Genomic DNA, 20,403 nt, shown 5'->3' with positions numbered 1-20,403 from the left:
AACCAACTTTCTGGCCAACTCACCGATTGTGCTCCAGGCACCAACCAAGCGAGAGGGTTGCAAATCTTCGGATCCGATGAAATAATTAATGATCGCCAACCACACCCACTACATAACCATTGCCACCCCCAAGCTACCACAAACCGTTCATTCATTAAATCGCCCGTTTAACAGCTCACTCAATTAGAGCAACCGAGGGCAAATCCTTGATTTGCTGGGATAAATGACACTGGCTTTACAAATTCGTTGGCACGACACCTAGGGACGTTCCATTTTCCCGGTGCAACCGTACGTACACGTCGCCTTGAAATCTGCACTAATTTCTCACCCGGAGGGAAGGAAGGAACGCAAAAAAGCAATACGTGGGACGATACGAAGGTTACGGGACGGGTGTACACGAGTGAAACTGAGAATGAAACATCTGCTACTATCTCGATGCGCAACACAAGAAGAAGGTTTTAAACCCTGCCCGAGTGCCATTTTGGAAACAGTGCGGACAGGTATGCGGAGGCTACCGTGAAGAAAAGGGCACGGAAAGGCTGTCACGGGGATCGGGATCGGTGGTGACGTCTGACAATCCGGTTGACCGGTACGAGTGGTAAAGTTTGAATGAAGCACCGACAGCGACAGCATTCAATAATTCAACGCCCTTAGCAGCATGATTTATGCAACGCGGTAGGAAAACCTTCCACGAAATCCCCTAAAATAATGTTGACGTTTTGCGGTTCGATATTTGGCTCTTTACAGTTTTGGTGAAAGAATTTGTTCCCCCCCCCACACACACACACACACCGAGCTTGTTTCGCAAAAGAGCAAATATGTTTGTATTACGAATATTACAAAAGGGCAGAACGGATGTAAACGTAAAATAAACCTTTTTGGGCCTGTCATTTGTTTTGATATTTGTGAATTTCAACTACAGATATGAGCGATTTTTTAAAAACATTTTAATGTGTTGAATTAACTAAAAATTAACACCAGCAAACTGTGTATTCTATTAAATTATAATAAATATTATAATAAATTTTTATTCATTATATAAATTAATAAAAAACTATTTTATGTTTTACTCAACTGGAAAATATTCCACCATATGCTTTGATGACAATGTTTTGCATGCCATGGTACAAGGAACCACAAGAAATCGAACAAATGAATAATTAAATTCAATTAAATTTATGCTTGTTTCCCTCATTTTTGGCCATCCCGACCAGAGCCACACAATACCAGAGGTTGGAAAAACTATTGATGATGATGGGTAGCCGAATCAACAGCAGCTGGTAAGACCGCCTGGTAGTCAGTCGCAATCTTACACCAATACACCGATATCTCTCCACAGAGAGAGAAGAATTTTAGATAATTAAAATCTATGGCTCATGCTACAAGGCGCAATGAGCATCACCACAAGTACGAGTGATGCTTGTAATGAAGTTGTCCAAAATCGAACTTGTTCAATTTATCCACAAAGTGAACTAGTCAACCAAAGTACTTCTAAAAATTGGGCAAAATGATACACCCGGCAGAAGAATTGATTATCCGAACTCTTCTAAGGCTCGTCCCACTTCCTTGTCCAGCTGCTAAGCTTAGCTCCGAGCTCCGGTAATAGTTCATCCACTTAAGATTCTGATCGCATAAAACCGGCCCCGTTGTACGAGTCTATCCCGGGCGTACATCGACCATTGGAAATGGACTGATCCGAGAGTGAAAAGTTTCACTCGGTCAACAACTGCGTTTACATCGGTTCCTCACCAGTCCACCCCCCATACCGGATGTGATGGTGAAGGTAATGAATTTTAATTCACTCCATCCTCACAACCATCCCAAGCATTGGGTTTTCGTGCAAAGTTCTAATGCAAGCATCGGTCACTTGCCCGATTGGCTCACTTGCCATGGGAAGAAATGGAAAGCTTGATTGGATCAACATCGGATGAGCGCTCATTCGTAAGGGGCAGGGAAACCCTTGATCTGCTGGGGTTTCAATCCGCACTGCAAATAAACTTTTATTCCCATGAAAAGCAGTTCACCGACAACAAGACGATGATGCGTAAAGACGGACGTTGCAAATGACTAATTCTGACGAATGAATTAGGCCCTTTCTGGCGAAGAATTTGTTCTATTTGCATTGTAAATTCTTCTTCGGCCCCTTTAATGCGCCATTGGAAATAGTTTCGATTTGTTCCGAATGGTTCATTCCTACGGCAACCAAATTCCAACAGATGCCTAAGAGATACCGCCGGAGTCCTCCTGCCGGACCATTGCCGCGGCACACTTTCTACCTGGTTGGACCATTCTGAGAAATTCATTGAAATTCATTTCGCGTAATTAGAGCGAGCATCTGCTAACCAATGTCCTAAGCCCTGTGAGCAGCGATTTACGTCCAGAGCACCAATCGAGCCGTCACGATCGCTGCCGAATCGCTTAAGTGCTCAATGGACGCTTCACCAACGTTTGCCCACAACCACAACAACTTCAATCGGTTCGTCGATTACTTCCGCCGGAACAAACAAGCGTTCGTAATTCGTCCTTCGTTAAACACAAATCCGCAAACCCCTTTGGTACGGGAAAACTGTCGGTGAAGCGAATTCGAATTTACATCCACTAACACACACTCATACACAAAAGCTAGAGCAACAACACCGGCGTTGGCTTTCCGGTAGAGTAATTCCCCCAAAACATTTACCTGATGTCCGGAGCAGATGGAACCGTTTGGCACTCGTATTCTGAAAGGGCTATGTACAGGGCAGGATGTACGGGGACCCCAGCGTGACGGTCCCGGTAATGGCACTGAGTTAAAACTGTTCGTATTGCTGCATGGATTACAGAGCGGTGGCGGTGGCAGTGGTGGACCGTGCAGGGACAGCTGCGACGGACCGTGCACTAGCGTGCCCATGCCGGGTCCGGGGGGGCCCGGTCCCGCCGCACCCGGTCCCACCACGCCCGGTCCCACCACGCCCGGTCCGCCCGCACCCGCACCCGGCGGTAGTCCCGGTCCGGGGCCATGATGACACATCGGTCCGCCGCAGTTCGGTATCGGCCATTGGCCACCACTGTTGATTCCACCGCCGCAATACGGATCCACGGCGAAATTTTCTTGGCTACCAGAACATTGCAACCTCAGCGTTGGCGGTGGCGATGATTGTCTCGAGTATATTTTGAATCTTGCAGTGCCGCGCCGGAAACACTCGCGTTACCACGCCGTTGTTGTCGTCTGCGCTGTTGCCTACTGCTTGCTGCCGCTCAAGGTGCAGGTGCCCGTTTCGCTACTGCTGCTTGCCGGCCGATAATGTGTGGCGCTCGTTCCACGCGCACCATCCACGTACAACACCGGGCTCAGTATGAGATGATTCGATGACTTTACCGGATTCTGTCGTTTCTGTCGAAAGCACGACCAAGGCGCGGCGTTCGGTACGGCTGTCGGTACGCGTTGCTCTACGCGTAAGCTACGTCCGGTTCTGGGTGTGTACCGTTCTGAGCGGATCTCCAATCTGGATGTACACCATCACCGGTGCCACCTAATCGATACGCACGACACCATTATCAGGCGCAGCACAACTCATTGAGCACAATCGTTCGGAGGAGCAAGTTGTTCATAAATTTAACAAACTCACGGACACCGCGCACGCACACTCAAAAAAACACACCAAAAACCCCACTTTCCACTGGTTCGCCTGGCGACTGTCGCTTCTTCCTCCAATGTTCGGCCACGCTTCACAACGACACTTCCGCTTTTTTGCTTGCCGACCCCAATCTCGTCGTGTTGCACACCCGTGTTGGTTTATTTTTTTTCGTAATCACCACTTTTCTCTAACAATGTTTTCTTGCTTGTTCGGGTGTTGTGAGTTTGCTGTTAGAATATCTGTACACGGAGCAAAACAAAATAAAGGAAGAGCGCACATTGAGGTTAAAGAAACGACATCAAACTGGGCCTACCCTAGATGCCCATAATACCACGATGCCACGATGGGTGAGAGTTTTTCTTCACAGCCTGCGATCGATTTTCCCACAGTTTCCACCGAGACACACACAATATTCACTGAACCGAAGAAGCTCGTACAAATTAAAGATAAGCGCACAGTGCCTTCATTGTTATCGACTTTTGTCGCTTCCGTTTTTTTGTTTTTCTTTGGCGCTTTTTTGCCTGACCTTTCTTTGCGTACGAGTTTACTCCATGCGCACATTTTGCCACCGCGTTTGAATACCTTTTTTTTTGGTGTGCGTAATTTAATTTTTGGGTTCCATTTGCCTGCGAAACTCCCCTGCTGGAACTATTAAGTTTGTTTTGATTTTTTTCAAATAGTCTATGATGGGAAAAGTTCCTTTTTTGTTCTTCATCAGATACCCCCACCGTCGATGGTTTCACAACGAAACAACGAAGGTTCAAAAATGGTCACAGTCAAAATCAAAGGTGTAAATAGCGTAGTTCTAGTTAATGAAAACAGTTCGTTTAAACGGCTTTAAGCGATGCCCCTGAATGTCAAGATATAAAATTTCACACCACAACCACGAAGACATCGCGATTCCTGTGTGTTTTGTGATATGAAATTGAAAGAAAATATATTCAAAGTTTGCTTGTTTTGTAAAACATAATCTTTTGCCATTCAAGCAACCATTCTCCCAGTAAATACCGCTTGAACCACCCAGTGGGGAAGAACTCCATAAAACTTTATGGTAGGAATAAAATGAAGATTGTGTCATATTTTAAATGAGAAGAAAAACAACACCAGCCATGTCCACGTCCATCAAGGTGATTGTGATACAGTCAATTGGTTTAGCATGATTGTTATTGCTCTTAATTGGTGTTGTTTATTGCTTCAACAACAAATGCTTCTGGATCAGCTTCAATAGAGTATGGAAGCTTACTGCATGCTACACGGCTTTTGTGGGGTTTGTGTGATGGTTAAGGCAACAATTGCAAAGAAGTTAATACTTTTTAAAGAAGTTAATAATCCAAAAAAGCACACAAAACTGCCACCGTAAAGTTTGTGCAGTATAAGCACAACTGATCTTTACGATGATGACAGTACTCTTGCTCTTGCGCTGCTCTATATGTAAAATCATTATGACTTTTCCAATTTAATCTTTCTTTTTTAAAATGGCCCCTTCTTTATCCTACCAGCAATAGAATCAATGCAAATAAAGTTGACGTAAGAACCACCATTCACCATTACGTCCCATCGGCTGGACCAGCCTTAATCGATAAGCGCAAAAAAAAGCTCATATCCTTCCAGCAGCTGGCAAATATCAAACGAATAAAAAAAAAGGCAGAATAAAATGGGTTTGTTTTTGATCACTGGCGGCTAAGTGCGACCCGATGATGCCAGATAACGGAGCAAACCGGCGACCATTTTCCCACCCCATCGGTCCCCTTCAAAACCCGGGCAGCCACTATCTGGATTGCAGTTTTTCCACTGACGCTGCATCTTTCATGAAGAGGCGGAATATTTTTCAAGGACTCTCGGCACTGCCCCACAGTGTACTCAAAGCGTACGCTCACGGCAAGGGTTAAGCGACGAGACCAGCCATAAAGTTCAATTTATTTTCCTGCTATCGTACCACTTTTCTAGCGACCACTTCCTTGTGCCGGTGTGCCTTCCCGTTACACTGCGGTCCGAGATGAGGCAGGAAGGCAACAGAAAGCATGCGAGTGGAACGCCTTTTCCGTTCGGGGTTTTCTAACACGACTGTCACAAGTGTCAAACCGATGCGCAAAAGCGGTCCTGTCCGCCGGCGTAACTTCATCGAGTGCATCTTGCTGGCTTCGCCAATCGCCAATAAGTGAGGCGTACATAATCGAAGCGACTGCAAATCCGTCGGAAAATCTCACCGCACACCGTCCATTCTTATCGTTCGCCTGCAGACGCTCGGCCGACTTACAACGGTGGTGCGGTTGGTGGTGGAAAGCAACGCACAGAAACGGTGAGGACACAGGACGTGTGCTTGAACTCACCCCGCCACATAATAATCCATCCGTGCAGAGTGTCAAAACCGAAAACGGATGCTATTATTTCGAATGCAATCGATCGAAAACGCATTTCCGCCTGCCACTGTACCAATCGGCCATTTTTACGACCGATCGGCCATTGTTTAACGAGCCATTCCAGAACGGTTCCCAATGGTGCCGGAATGGCCGGAAGCGGGTGCAAAAAAAAAAAACAAAATGACCAACTCAAATTTAAAGTTTGCTGTCATAATAGTTCATCTGATTATCGGAACGAATTCAAACGTCATTAGCCAAAGTAAACAGCCACGGTAGAAACACACACAAATACCCCCACACAGGAAGGGATGCGCGTGATTAATCTTTCAAAATTCGATCACTCACATTCGCCGCATTGGGGTGCTCCCTGTGTGCGGGTGGGGGATCGGGAATTGGGGGAGACAGAGTGAACAAAAAAAAACACGGAAATGGGATAATCGGTTAAAAACGGTTGCATAAATATTTGCCCAAACGCTACCATAAAATCGTTCCGAATCCTCATCCCCCGTTTTTTTTTGTTGCCATTTCCCTTGTTCATTTCGTTTCAATTATTGTGGATGCTTTTGCATCTCGCTTCACATAATTTTGACGAGTCGCCCACATCGCACATTTGACCATTAAAAATCCCCGTATCGTACACCCGCTGGTCCCACAAAGCCATCGGACATGAGCTGTGCTGTGTATGCAAAGTATCGCGATGGAAATGGTTCGGAAAGAGGAAAAGCTTAAATGTTCATTCTGGTATGTGTTATTTTATTTTATTTATATTTTTTTTGTTTTGTTGCTTGCATCGCTGCGAAGGAATTTTACTCTCCCTTTGTTGCACACCTCGCGCACAGGCACGTGGCGCGTGTGATACGTTTGACTTCGCATCGTGCCCGCTGTTCAGGGGGGATTGGCCACAGCAGCACGTCAACGCTCTTCAACGCAATTGAGTTCTTATTTGAGCTGGGCGCTTTACACCCCTTTCCATGATGGAACCTCCTACCCATTTTTCCCACTCATTTCGGTCATGAATTTTTTATGATTTATTTTAAACCTGTCATAAAACATGTGCTGAATAAACAATGCGCATCACCACGCGTTCCGCCCCTTCCGGTCCACCAAAGCCCATTTTTCGCCGGCAGCACTTTGCCAAATGTACCGTCCGTAGCAGCTTTTCAAGTAGTTGCCCGCTTACTTGGCCACCGCTCGATTTTTGCTCGACCAAATTTCAGCCTTTTCCTTCAGGCATTCCCCGGTTCAACGGGAGCGAAATTGTAGCATCTGTTGGCGTAAGCAAACGGTCGGCGTGTTATTTTTGCTTTCAAGTGCTGAAATTGACATTTTTTACCAAATTCAAAAGGAAAACATATTCCCTTATACCTTAAACGATGATGCACGCGAAAAAAAAACAACAAAGTAAAGGGCAAACTTCACTGTACAGACGGAAGCCGAAACAGGTCCTACATGTGTCACAACTGTGCACAAATCTGTAAACTTCCTTACACTGTCCGCAATCAGTTGCGCTGCTCGGCGCTCATTTTAATGACTATGCTAATGCCAACCGAGGCGCTAGGTTGCATTCTCAATGTGCCGCAGTACCACCTCGTTCCCGGAGTGCCGGGGGTGGAGGGTTATAATTAGTATAATTGAAATTTAATTTTTATTTTCATCATAACTCTCGCAATATAATTATACATGCCCATGGTTATGGGGCTAGTCAGATGGGCAAGATTGTCGCCAGCTGGGGGGCAAATGCAGCAGGACAAATAAAACCCATAACAAACCGTCATACACACTCGGCGGCTGCAGAGATCTTTTTCTGTTATTTTTGAGAACAAAAAACAGAGCCCTAATTTTATGCGGTTGTTTGATGGCAGCAAACTCGAACCCGAATATCGCGAAGAATATTTGCTGCTCCTAGAAGAACCCCTGTGGCACACAAGCGTCCGAACGATCCAGAAAACCCCTGGCACGGGCATACTCATCGTTCCCAACGTGCGTCCACACAAGATGGAAGGCGCGAAATGTGCAAGAAAACCCACTGATGGAAGTATTAATTATTCTCACGATGGTATTATTCCAAACGCGGCACAACACCCAAAAACATCCAGCTCTCCCCTTGGCATCCCCAGCCATGGGACCGGGTACGCGGACGACACTCGGCACGCTATTTGTCGGGCAGGCATATTTGCTGCGCGTCGCATACCGCAACACGGAAACTTTGCCATACTTTTACCCGGAAAGTTTTTCCCTGTCACGCCGCGCACACGATATGGCTTTATTAGACTTGAAATTAACAAAGTTTTTTCACCTCATTGGTGTGGTGGTGCGGGATGCCCGGGCATTGGCACGGGCTGACACACCGAGAGACTTTGTGGGATCATCTCTTTCCCAGGTTTTCTGGGTGAAGGAAGTTGTCAGCTAGCCAACGGAGTCAGCTGGCCACAGCATTGTCGCTCGCTTGATTTTTATCAAGCCTAGTCCGCCTTCACTCGTGACTGTGTGTGTGTGAGTGTGTGTGGACCAGCAAGTCCTCGGCATTTGCTGTCGGGCCAATTCTTTCCTCTACTTCGGGCGATGAGAACAAATAAACACAATGATGGCCCTAACTAAGGTCATAACTGGTGGTGGATTCCAGTCCACACGGCTGCGCTTGAGACACCCGCCGTAGGGGACACGAATTTTGGGAGGCATTCTTTTGGAAAATAGCGTGTAGGATCATGCTCTGCCTCTTAAAGACGATCCGAGACGATAACAAGTTTCTGAAAGCGAATTAAAATTTGACACTTGGCTCATAAACTCGATGGTTAATTGTTGATTACGGAAGAACCACGTATGAAACGACCAAACTTGTTCATACACATCTTATCTAAACACCGAACGCAAACTTGCTAAACATTTATTGCACAATAATTGCAAGAGATGAGAGCAAAAAACCAGAAGGTGCTTAATTTGGTGTTTGGTGAAAGTAACAGCCCGCTTCTGTTTGATTGCAATTTAGCAACTTCATAAAGGATGCAATAAATGTGGCTGCCATTGAAGCACTTGAATGATACACAACCTTTTTTGACAGTGAAACAAAACAAAAAATCACAAACAAAACGTTCCAAGACTGGACACTCCGGATTTCAATTCTAAATCCTTCAAAAACCACTCCACTATCGGACACACTGAAAGCACTCGACACGACAGTGCGCTAGGGAGGAAGCAAACTCAAGCTACTCATTCATTCCTCATCTATGATTCAGGGAGTATTTTTGTCAAAATCAGCTTATCATATTTCATACATGCTGCTGCTGCTGCTGCCGAGACTTATTTTTGTGCGGAGTGACAAGAAACGACTCCCCAGCCCGATGCACAGACACACATATTCGTATCATATGTTGAATGCATCCGAATGCTTCGCGCATACAATCCGGGTTAGTTTTGTGGGGCGACAAGTACGATACGTCCTTTCGGTGCACTTGGTTGTTAGCAAAACGTTGCCACACCGCAATGCAATGCAAAAAGAACGACACCAAGCGCACAAGCTCTGTAGTGCAATCAGAAGTACGGGTTTTTTTGTTGTTGCTGCGTTGTTTGCGGTCAGCGTTTCTTAAATCCTTTTTGATCGTGTGTTATTTCGGTGCGAACAACACGAATGTCACGAAAGATAAAACCACCTTCTTCATATTGCAGCAATCTTCAGGTGCATTGAAGCTTTGCATTATGCCGGATCAGTGTATCAACGTCGGGCAGACAATCGAATTTAGATGTTTGCCCGCTTAGTGACTTGAAAATGGAGAATTAAATGGGTTTAGCAAGTACGTGACTGCAGGGAAACTAATTCTTCGTGTTTTGTGTATCTTCGACTCTGATCACTTAACATTAAAGCGCAATTTTACTAAAATTAAAACAATTTCATATTAAACATTTTTTATTCATATGGGTAACTGTGTCATATTTCACCTAAAAACATCTCACCATTTAGTTAAACTAATTTTCAAAGCATTGTATAGAACAGAGGAGTTCTGTTCAATTAACTTTAGCACGCACTGTAAGACAATTTGTCGAAAAAACAACATTGCATACATTTAGGCGCACTAAACCAATGCAAAGTTCCTGGAGGGTTATAACACAGCTTTTGATAACATTTCTTGGCATTAGGATTAAAACACCGAATGCCATGAATCGATTATCTTCTACGCTGAAATTGTTAAACTCCCCAACAATATGACAATTAATACTCGTTACATCTTACAAATTTACCCGTTGCAGAATTGCGTAAGAATGATTGAAAGCACACGACAGCACACTGGAACTCTTCATCTGCATTTAATCGTACAGCCACAGGATGCAGAACACGTAAACAAACTTATTCTTCATCACACCTGTACAAATCTCGCATCCAGCTTTGGTTCAGTTTTGCTGCTTATTTGGCGTGCAGATATAGGCTCTGATCAAATTTTACCACAAAACCTGACTAATGTTGCAACACGGTTGCTGCTTCTTTTCCCCCGCCTCTCTGATTAGCCAGCATCATGTTCACACGTTTCTACATTTCGACGTTCAATTCCACGTTTTTGCCGCACGGTATGAATTATTGGATTCCGTAAGTAAGATGTGTTTGTTTCACCAAAAACCCCGTAGCAAATCTGGTGGGCGTTCATGTTTATTCATGAAGACATCCCAGCAGTCTGGGCTCATGTGCGCGCACATGTTCGGCGTGTGTGTCATTTGGCTGTCGAATGAGCGAATTTCCACGTACCAGCGCACTCGGCAATGGGCGTTTGGGGGCCGGGGTCGGAAAAACATTTCCGGAAAACAAAACCCGCTTGCAACGAAAAAAAAAACCAACAAACGAGTAGCAACACCGATTTAGGATTTAAGGATCTTCCTCCAATTTTTTTTTTGCCTTTCCTTTTATTATAATATTTCGCGTTTGTTTCATCACTGGGAAAGCGAGTGACGAGCGCCGAATGTAAAGTTATTCCGATCGCAGCGTGTCTCAAGTGGAAGGTTTAGGCTCACGCTGCTTTAAGGCAATCGGTTCCCAGCGGCAGGCTAATGTTGAGATTGCCCTCCCGCTACGAAATATATCTGCGCGGTGTGGAGTGAGAAGGGAAAAAACTCCACACGCGCGCAACCAACGGGAATTAGCACGCAAACATCTTTCAAGGATATCGCAAAACCCCTGAATCGCACTTCTTCTCCCGCTACACCCCAGCAGTCGGCCACCTGTGCCGAACTTTCCGTTTTATTTTTTGTTCCATTTCACTACGTACGCTTAAGCCTTCAGCTACTTCAAGGAAATTAATCATTGATAAGATGATTACAGTTTCAAATCAGTGCCGTCTCTCAACGTGCATTAGGGTGTGTCCCCGTGCTTGTGTAGCAGAGCCGAGCAACAAGGATTTATCGCACCACGAGGAATAGCACGCAACCTGAGCCGATGAAATTGAACTTCCTTCACTCGAGCTCGAGCGTCTCGCAACGTCTTCGCGCTATCGCGCTGATGAAGGGTGAGATGTCGCGTGTTGAGCAATCCAGGGCAGTACTGTCAATGCCGTAGCGCGCTGATATGAGGCACTTTCCTGCCTATTTCATCGCTGGGATTTTAATAAAATATCTGATGCACCTTAAACCGTCCGTTCGAAGATTTATGTTTCGAGGAGGATATGCTCCAGGAAAACAAAAAAAACCGAAACGAAAACGAAAACACACGATTCCGTGTACTTATTAGGATAATGTTGTCAATGTTGCTCTGTAATTGGAGCAACAATTCAGCGTTTCTGTTTCTTTTTTTTTTGCTTCTACATCTGTATCTTTTCCCAAAACCCCACCACAATCCATTTCATTTAAAAATCGATTGAAAAAGTTCCACAGTTTGCAATGCAAAAACACCATATATACCGCCACAAATGCGTAACATATCAAAAGCACGTATTGAGCACATCATAAAATTGAAAATTTGAATACGTTTCCAAACGCAAACAGAGCCTCCCTCATATTCCGCCGTTACGCGCTTGAATCGGTTTTCTATTCGAATCAACATGTCCACACACCGTACCACCTTTTTCCTTTTCAGCCAATATTGAAAATACACGTTTGATTTCAATGTTTTCCCAACAAAAAAGGCTTTTGAGGAGAAGGAGAGGAGGCGAGACAGCAGGGAAGACGCCATCGTTTCGGCATATTTTCGGAACAACCAGATAGATGCCACACATGCCAGCGGCAACAGCTGTGCGTACGGGTTGGGCCGGGTTGGGGGGGTTTGTCGATTTAATGTCCCAGCATCTTCGAAGATGCCTAATCCAAATATCTTTCGCTCGCCGTAACGATGATGTTCGATGTTTAGCCGAAAAGGCTGTGCCGAGAAGGGTGAAATGTCACGTGGGCGGTGTAGTGGCGTACGCGAAACCATTGCGAATCGCTTCAACGGACCAATGATACGGTACGCTCTGCCCTGCGGCTCTGCGGTGCTTTAAGTGATCAGAGCACCGCTCCATCCCCGAATAGCCCCGACCGGTTGACCGGCACCCGATTGCCCATCGTTTGATCGGCCGGTGCGCATTTGTGCGTTTTCTCTTTCAATGGATACTCCAAACACCGACTTCTACGCATGCTTCCCAGGCGTAAAACCACCACCGAAACCGAGTACCGGGCACTGATGGGAAAGTAAACACGGGTTTCACTATAAGCACAGGAACAGGAACTAAATTGGAAAATAAATAGCACCCGAAGCCGGGGCAAGATGCTCGAAACTGAGGTTAAAGGCTCGCTCAAATTTTGGATGCGCCTTCGCCACAGCCGCTGGCATGAAACGGTAGGGTGCCTTTCCTCGGTTTTCTTCGGATTTTCCTCCCATGGCTGGGGATAGTATTTCCCGAGCACGGCATGATGTCATCGCAACATCATCAAACGCACGCGGCAAAGCTCATCATTTGCTTGTTTGTCTGATGCTTTCAGCTTGATTCGTGCACTGCACTGGGAAAATATAAACCAACGAAACAATGGACACACCACGAACTGCAAACAAACAGCAATATTAATTCCACGGAAATAATCGTAGCAGCAAATGTAGAAGCCATCCTTCTCCGCACTAATTGCAAACAAAAAAAAACGAAACGGCAGTTGGGCGGTCGTATCCTGCTGTGAGGATCAAAGCAACGAATTGATGACAAAACTGAACCGCATCTGCTTGTTATAAATGACATACAATGGACAGGATAGACAAAATGTTACCCGTGGAGGAAAGACCCCCAAAACGTAATAGGCATCACTTCAAAGGATACAACGTCGAGTGGGATCAAATTTTGAAAGAAGCGAAAGTGATATTACTGAAAAACATCTTCAATTGCATTCCACTAACGTATGGTGCAGAATTTTCGCAAAAGAAAACCCCAACAGTATGCCCTGTTCTGGCCAACTTGGGCTTTCTGGGAGATGTTAGAAAAAATCACAACCAACCAATTCAAGTATCTATGCGTTCGGAAAATCTGAAAACCATAAACCATCTCAACACGTCGTCTAGTGCACGTCTTTGACCGACAAGAGCACACCCACTGGAGCCGCTAAGAAGATTAAGCGTCAAGCAGCTTCTTCAACCCTGCCTTCGCACGTACACGCACACGGCGAAACCGAAAGGCTTAAGCTAAAAATTGCAAATATGTGAACAAATCGTGCCAAAACAACCAACACCAAGCAACCACGAACTGTCTCCAAACTGTGGAAATGGCAAAAGCAAACAAACGAACGACCGAAATGGCAGAAGTAAGGCGCAAGAAAAACATACACCTTCCAAACACACATCACTATGCGCTGCGGTCGTTCCAACGCGTACGGGACAGTGCAAAATTTATATGCTTTTAATCCTACCGTGCGCCTTCGAATGGGTTCGATTCGGGTATGTACGGGGCGGTAAAGCGAACCGAAAAAGTACTAGCTTATGCTATCTGGGTACAAAACTCTGCACCATATTTCACAGACCGACTACATCATCAAAACACCATCGAGAACCTTCCGCAATTAATCAGCGTTTGTGTGTGAAAAATTGCTTGGAGATAGTACAAGTGTAATCAATGTTAAACTCAAGTTTGTTATTCTATAATAAATCCATACTACATTCTAGCACAATAGCGCAACACGGGTTGTACAATAATTCCGTTCCCGGATCGAACGAATCCCCAAACACCCCAACAGAGTGCTTCCGGTTCGTAAAAATGGTGGTGTCCCCTATGATTACCATTTGCATAATCCCGTGCTGGAAGTAGCAGATAATGTAAAGGATTAAATACAAATGCACCAAACTGCTACAGCTCGCACATGTGTGGGCATTGCGCAATTATCCCACGTCAAAAGTGAAAGATCGGACTCAAAAAATTCACCTTCGATTGATTCGCTTGATCCGCTCTGTGCTCCACTGGCACACAGGAAAAGCATCATGGCCACCTTCTTTATCTAATGCCTTAAAGTGCCTTTCACTTTCTGTAGGAGTTTTTTTCACTGTTCACCTTTTTGCGGCCTCCATACGCACACCGAATTCGAAGGATCTTCACAAAAGGTATTGGAAAATTTCCCATTCTCCATTTGGGCCCCGCTAGGTAAAGATTGAAGGAACTCCAAAACGCTCATACTACACGGCCACCCAATAGATTCGTAAACTTCCGACAAAGAAAATAAACAAAACTGTGGACGATCTTTGCAGTGCAACTCAACCGTTTTGCTCTGTGTTGATGCCATGATCCAATGCTTAAACACCTGGCCCGGGTGTTTGCCTGGCCCGGGGAAGGAGCAAAAACTCCACTCCTCCTACACAACCTTATTGATTCAGGATCAAATGGGGATGAAGCTAAAGGTACGCATTCGAGTGTCATGCAAGCCAAATTGTAATTTAGCACCATCTAGCTGAAGTGCGTATGTTTTGTACCACACAACGGCAACGGAAACCAGCAGCCATTGCCATGAGTCATGGTCTCTGACACACACACACACGCACGCACAAAAGAAAAAGCTGCATTATAGCAAAAACTCGAGTATCATTCATGGTGCCGAATGAGGAGCAGAGCCTTAGATAACCAAGACCCAAAAAAAAAAACTCCCAAACTCTATGTTCGCTAACGTCGGGCGGAATGTAACGAGTACACACGCAAGAGAGAAAAAAAAAATGTGCAAACACGCAAACAACGGTTGCTTAGCGGTCGCTTAAAGATGCTCCACTTCGCACCTTACTAGAACCGGTGGCCTATTTTTTCCCATACATTAAGTGCAAACGAACCAGCCGAAAAAAATAAGGAAAGGAACGCAAAGGCACAGCCTCTCGCACTACTGCGCGAGGGGTTGAATAATAAAATAAAAATATGAATATTATACCCCCGGGGTCAGTTTCATAACCTTTCGCTTCTCGACCTCACCCACACACACACACACCTTAGCCCGTGGATGTGCGCTTTCGACCCCCCCGGGGGGTGGGCTCTCGAAAGAATATGCGATGAGGAGCACGGTACGGTTTGGTGATGAAAGGTAACTAAAGGTGGGAGGAAAAATGAATAACACAACACAAAAATGGTCCTTTTCCACTAAACGCAACAACAACGCGGCTCAACAATGCAGGTTCACGGGAAACTGCTTGAACCTGTGCTGAAGGTTACATTTTGTACAAATATGATGGTGAATTCCCGGGAACGAAAAAATGCTCAAAACGGAATACTTGACGAAATAATGATGGGGGCAATTGGAATATTTCGAAGCAAAACACATTCTCCTGTCTGCCATTGAACCCTTATCGCTTTATGCTAAATAGCAATGGCCTAGCAACCATTTTAATATCACTCATTCCAATCACACACGTGATTGTTGCGAGAATCATCTGCTTCAAAATGTCAAGCGTGTAAAAACGTGTCTTACGCCAGCGGAATTTTCTTGTCGCAAAACATGAAATCACAAATTTTGAACAAATAAAACCGTCTCACAAACCATTCAACGAGGGAAGCAATTAAAACAACACTGAACTAAAATCTCCAAACACACACACACACACACACACTTGTATGTATATGCGCACAGTCAAAGGTAAAGTGTAAAAATTAATCATTGTCTCCTGGGTTACACTAATTAAGCTTTCTGGAAAGCGAAGAACGACGCAAGGAAAACAACATGTCGCACCGTTGTCATTGTCGTCAGATGCTCCCATCGTTAACGTTTTTGTTTGTTAAGGGGAAGGGAGTCGTTGGGTGGTTGGGGATAAAAAAATTCCACCATATCACACACACACAGGAACATCTGTTTCGTCGACTTGGCGAATCTGTTCCTCTGGCAAACGTGAATATTCAAACGCCATCCCGCAAAACGATCGCGAGACGAAACGAAAGTTACACGATTATCCTTAACAAGCATTTTATACGTTACGATCTTCGTTCGATGTGGGACTTGGTTTGGTTTTGTATCACGCATCGTACGAAATTGTGGAGTCTTCTGTTCTCTCTACACAGCCGTACACCCTTAGAAGTTGGATGATTGGAAACAATTCGTTGGGAAAAAGCAAAACATCCATCCGGAGAAAATCCGTGCAAAACTCACAGTAATTGTACCGTGGCAGGTTACGAAAAAGTTTAATTGATAAGGCAAAAGTGATGCGGCCACAAGTTTGCGCGTGTGTGTTCCGTTGAGCTAACACAACACGAGGGAAATGCTAACATCAGGAAAGAGACGAGTTTCGCAAGTTCTAAAACGATTCTTTTCTGCATGGTCACAGCGTTTTGTTGTTCGTCCAACCATCACCACAACAGCACTATCGTCCATTGTTGGATGAGGATGTTCAAGGGGGGGGGGGGGGAGGTCCACATACTCACACACACACACTTACACATACGCGCGCGCGTTTACGCGAGTGCCTTTTTATCCGAAAACCGTTTTCCCAACAAAAACCGCACACACCACGGGGCGGATCTGTTCTTCCCGAGTTGCTCGTAACCAATGCTACCCCATGGATGTCGATGTTGGCTGGTGGTTTTGTGGAAAACTTTTTACCCACCGCAAGCACACACGAAAAGCAAGAGTTTGCATTTCTTTTTCCCCAATTTGTTGTCTGTTTCACCGTTTTTGGGAGTTCTTCAACCCGCCAGTCGGTGCGTCCAGTGCTCAGCACGCAAAAAACACAGATTTTCAGCAACGGCGCGCGATTTGCGGCGGTACCCCCGTGTGTGTTGCCTGCAGCACTACACCCAGGCGTTGTTTGAGTTTACTTTGCGCTTCAGCCACAAGCTTGTGCGACGGATGCAACGCAAAGGGAAATGCGAATTTCTCGGTGGCCGTACAAAAATAATAGAAACACACACGAGAAACAACAATTCGCGAGAAAAAACCGCACACACACATCCACTTCTTCGCCCAACAGTTGAAGGAAATTTTGCAATTCCATTAACTCTCGTGCGCGCCTGTCTCTCCGAATGTGTTTTTGGGCTCTCTATTTTTTCCCATCTCGCACACAGCATCATCGCACACGGTGCATGTGTTTGTGCTCTGGTCTGGTGTGCTTTGAAGGGATTTTTTCCCACCCCCCCCCCCAGCTACTTTAGTTCCCCCGTTTTGGACGGTTCCAGACCATTCCGTTCGCGTACATTGTTGCGCAAAATTATGATCGATGCCGTGGGTCAACCAGTGCGACCCATTACCAGACGTAACAGACGTTGGAACGCTGCCGTAATCGCACCGTAGCGAAAGTTTCCCTGTCCACCAGGAGACAGGTGAAGCGCGCGTACAGCGAAGTTCACTTCAGCCACCAACTGAACCAGGCCTAACCGTGCACACAAAAAACCCCGTAGTTTGGAACGAGAACAGCACGGCGATTCTTTCCTTTTCGAGCCTGTTCACGCTGGACGACCTTTTTTTCCATCCGCACGTTTTTCCTCCGAGCGACGGCCGGAACCGTTTCTAACGGAAGACGATGGCGCCACGGAAACCACATACAAATACACACGCACACGCACACGAACACACACTCACGCGCGCTCGCACGTACACCGATACACGCGTGGAAATTCAGCAGCTTTCGAGAAAAGCACCAACACAGACGGGCAGCAGACGCACGTCGGCGATTTTTGCGACTGAACGTATGGCAGCGGCATTGCATGTCGATTACTCTCACGCGTAGAACAAACAACACACTTTCAGAGTTCCAGGCATCGGGGGGACCATGTTCAACAGAGTCACAGTGTTCGTTGGGTGGAGATGCAATTATTATGGTGTGAAATGGAATGTCATTCGAATCCATACAGGATTGCTCCGATATAAAAACAAAACCTTGAAGATTTCCTTAAAATCTCAAAGGTTTTCGAGCAAAACTTTAAGACGAAGAAAAGTTCCAAGTAAATCACCGCGTAAATTCTTCTAGGTTTTGTTATGTTTCGATGGAAAAACGTGGAAGATGGAAAATAAATTATATTAAAAAAAAGGAAACCCAGTGGGGAATAATTATCCTTTTCGCAGCAAACCATTCCTACCACGCACGGTTATCCGATATAAAGCACACTGGTTGGCGTTTTGTTAAAGTGCGAAACCGAAATGAAAAAACACGAAAAAACCAAAAAAAACTGGAAGTACACTTTGCGTTTGGAAAACAATATGCGAGTGAGTGTGTAGTGGTTGTTGCCTTGCACCCTTTCGGTTGAAGGGCTTCCGTTCAACTGATGCTGGAGCGCGTTCTGGATGCGAAAGAATCCTAGGATCGGTCGACGCCAAACCGGGATGATACACACCCGCACACAATACACTCTACGCACACCGCACGCAACGACACACACTCACACGCTTACAATACAACCCCCGCACACACACACACCGACTCAGGAACGCGCGCCCCACAAGGGATGCGATGGGGGGAGGGAACGGGGGGAAAAGGTGGCGCACACCAAACAACAACCGTACACAACAAAACCAGTGCCGTACCGTGCGCGTCCTTGTGGGCCGCCTGCCGTTGATGCTGCGCTCGTGTGTCGCGCTGCTACGTACCGAATCGAAAACTGGCCACCGTTTGCTGCGAGAAATTCGGGCAGCTCGTGGCAGCCACAGCCAATCTCCCAAAAAAAAAAAAAAACGGAAGATCCGAGCGTACGAGCAGCCGAAGTCGGGAAGCAGCCGAGCCCGTCAGTGGCGCAGACTCCACCGATGCTGATCTCTGGATGTGTCTAAAAAGTGGGAAGCATAAGCGGGAGCGTGAGTCGATGTCGAACCATCATCATCATCATCATCATCATCATCATCTCGCTCTCTCTCTCTCTCTCTCGTATTCTGGTGATTTTACATTTGACCTGTTAGTCAACGCGCTCAGAAAGCGGCCCATTTCCAGCTTTTCCTTAGAGAAAGAAAATGGCACGTACAGGTGCGGTATGAGAGAAATCAATTCCCACGCAAATATTCCATCACACCACGCAACACGCTCGTGTATTATTATATGAAGACACGGGAAAACAGCATCCCTCAATTATGACTGAACACTCTCCCAGTATGTCCAAAATGGCACAGTAATAGCTCCAAACAAAAAAACACTTATACACACAAACTTTCAAGAAGAAGTGCCTCGGTATTGTTACTTCTCCTTCACAACCATTGTGCCCCCCTCCATTGCTTCCTTTTCCCACCGTTCGCCAGCAAGTTCGCCTGTAAAAGCTGGCATGAAAATGTTACCTAGACGACAGGGATGAAGAGAGCATCGCCTGCTTTGGCGCTTGCGCGCACAGCATCCCGATCATCTCCCAGAGCACACACACCATGATGCATGCTCAGAGATGCTCGTTGCTCTCCACAAAAGCTAAAACATTCCCAAAAAGGGCTTCAACACGTCATCGAAATCATTGCCCACCGAGTCATCGTCATCGCCGGAAAGGGTCATCGCAGTCGGTGCAAAAGCTCCGAAGCAGCAGGACAGTCGCCGCTTTTGCGAATCATCGCCGATTTAAAACTGGTTCACCAATACAACCACAGCACAACAGCATTAATGCTGCACATGACCAAAGCTCCAAGGCCGTGTTGAGTGTTTGACATGCCAGCATACAGGTGGTGTAGGTGGCTAAAGTTCGTACACGGCACTTTGAGTTGTCCGCTGGCCTGTTTAAAAACCAAAAAAAAAGCTGGAATGCTTTAAAGAATAACACATTTTTACCCAAACTTTTGTTTAAAAACAGATAAGGAGTCCTTCCGAGTTAGCTTATATTGGGGATTATAATATTGGGTTTGATTCACCATTCTTGCACTAAATAAAGCTGGACAATTCAGCTCCCCCGAAGCACACCCGCCGGTATATTTCCAGCAGTGAACAGCTGATTGCATCGCAGCATCGGCTGTGCACGTGTGCTGCGTTTCGGGATACATTTTATCCAATCCGCTGCATCCCGTCCGTCAGCGATCTCAGCTCAATTGTGACAATCGCCCTAGCCCGGAAGCATTTTTCAGCAATTCTCCCTCGC

At 45.8% G+C, this 20,403-nt stretch overlaps 1 protein-coding gene across 4 annotated transcripts in view; it reads right to left on the bottom strand.

Moving 5' to 3' along the window:
- The window catches only part of LOC128297848 (peripheral plasma membrane protein CASK), a 217,489-nt gene that overhangs the window by 95,677 nt on the left and 101,409 nt on the right, over window positions 1-20,403 (bottom strand). Inside the window, exons 1-2 of one of the 4 annotated variants that reach the window (XM_053033557.1) lie at window positions 18,887-18,961; window positions 2,681-3,856 (exon numbers count right to left, since the gene is read on the bottom strand). The exons of the other annotated variants lie outside the window; for them this stretch is intronic. Coding sequence (XP_052889517.1) covers window positions 2,681-3,010 — 330 coding nt within the window. The 5' untranslated portion in view covers window positions 3,011-3,856; window positions 18,887-18,961. Of the gene's footprint in view, window positions 1-2,680; window positions 3,857-18,886; window positions 18,962-20,403 lie in introns of those variants that run through there. 4 annotated transcript variants of the gene reach the window in all.

This window comes from Anopheles moucheti, chromosome 2 (genome assembly GCF_943734755.1).
Source record: "Anopheles moucheti chromosome 2, idAnoMoucSN_F20_07, whole genome shotgun sequence".
Taxonomy (NCBI): Eukaryota; Metazoa; Arthropoda; class Insecta; order Diptera; family Culicidae; genus Anopheles; species Anopheles moucheti.
Note: the sequence above shows the minus strand (reverse complement) of the source record. Positions and strands in the feature narration are given on the sequence as shown.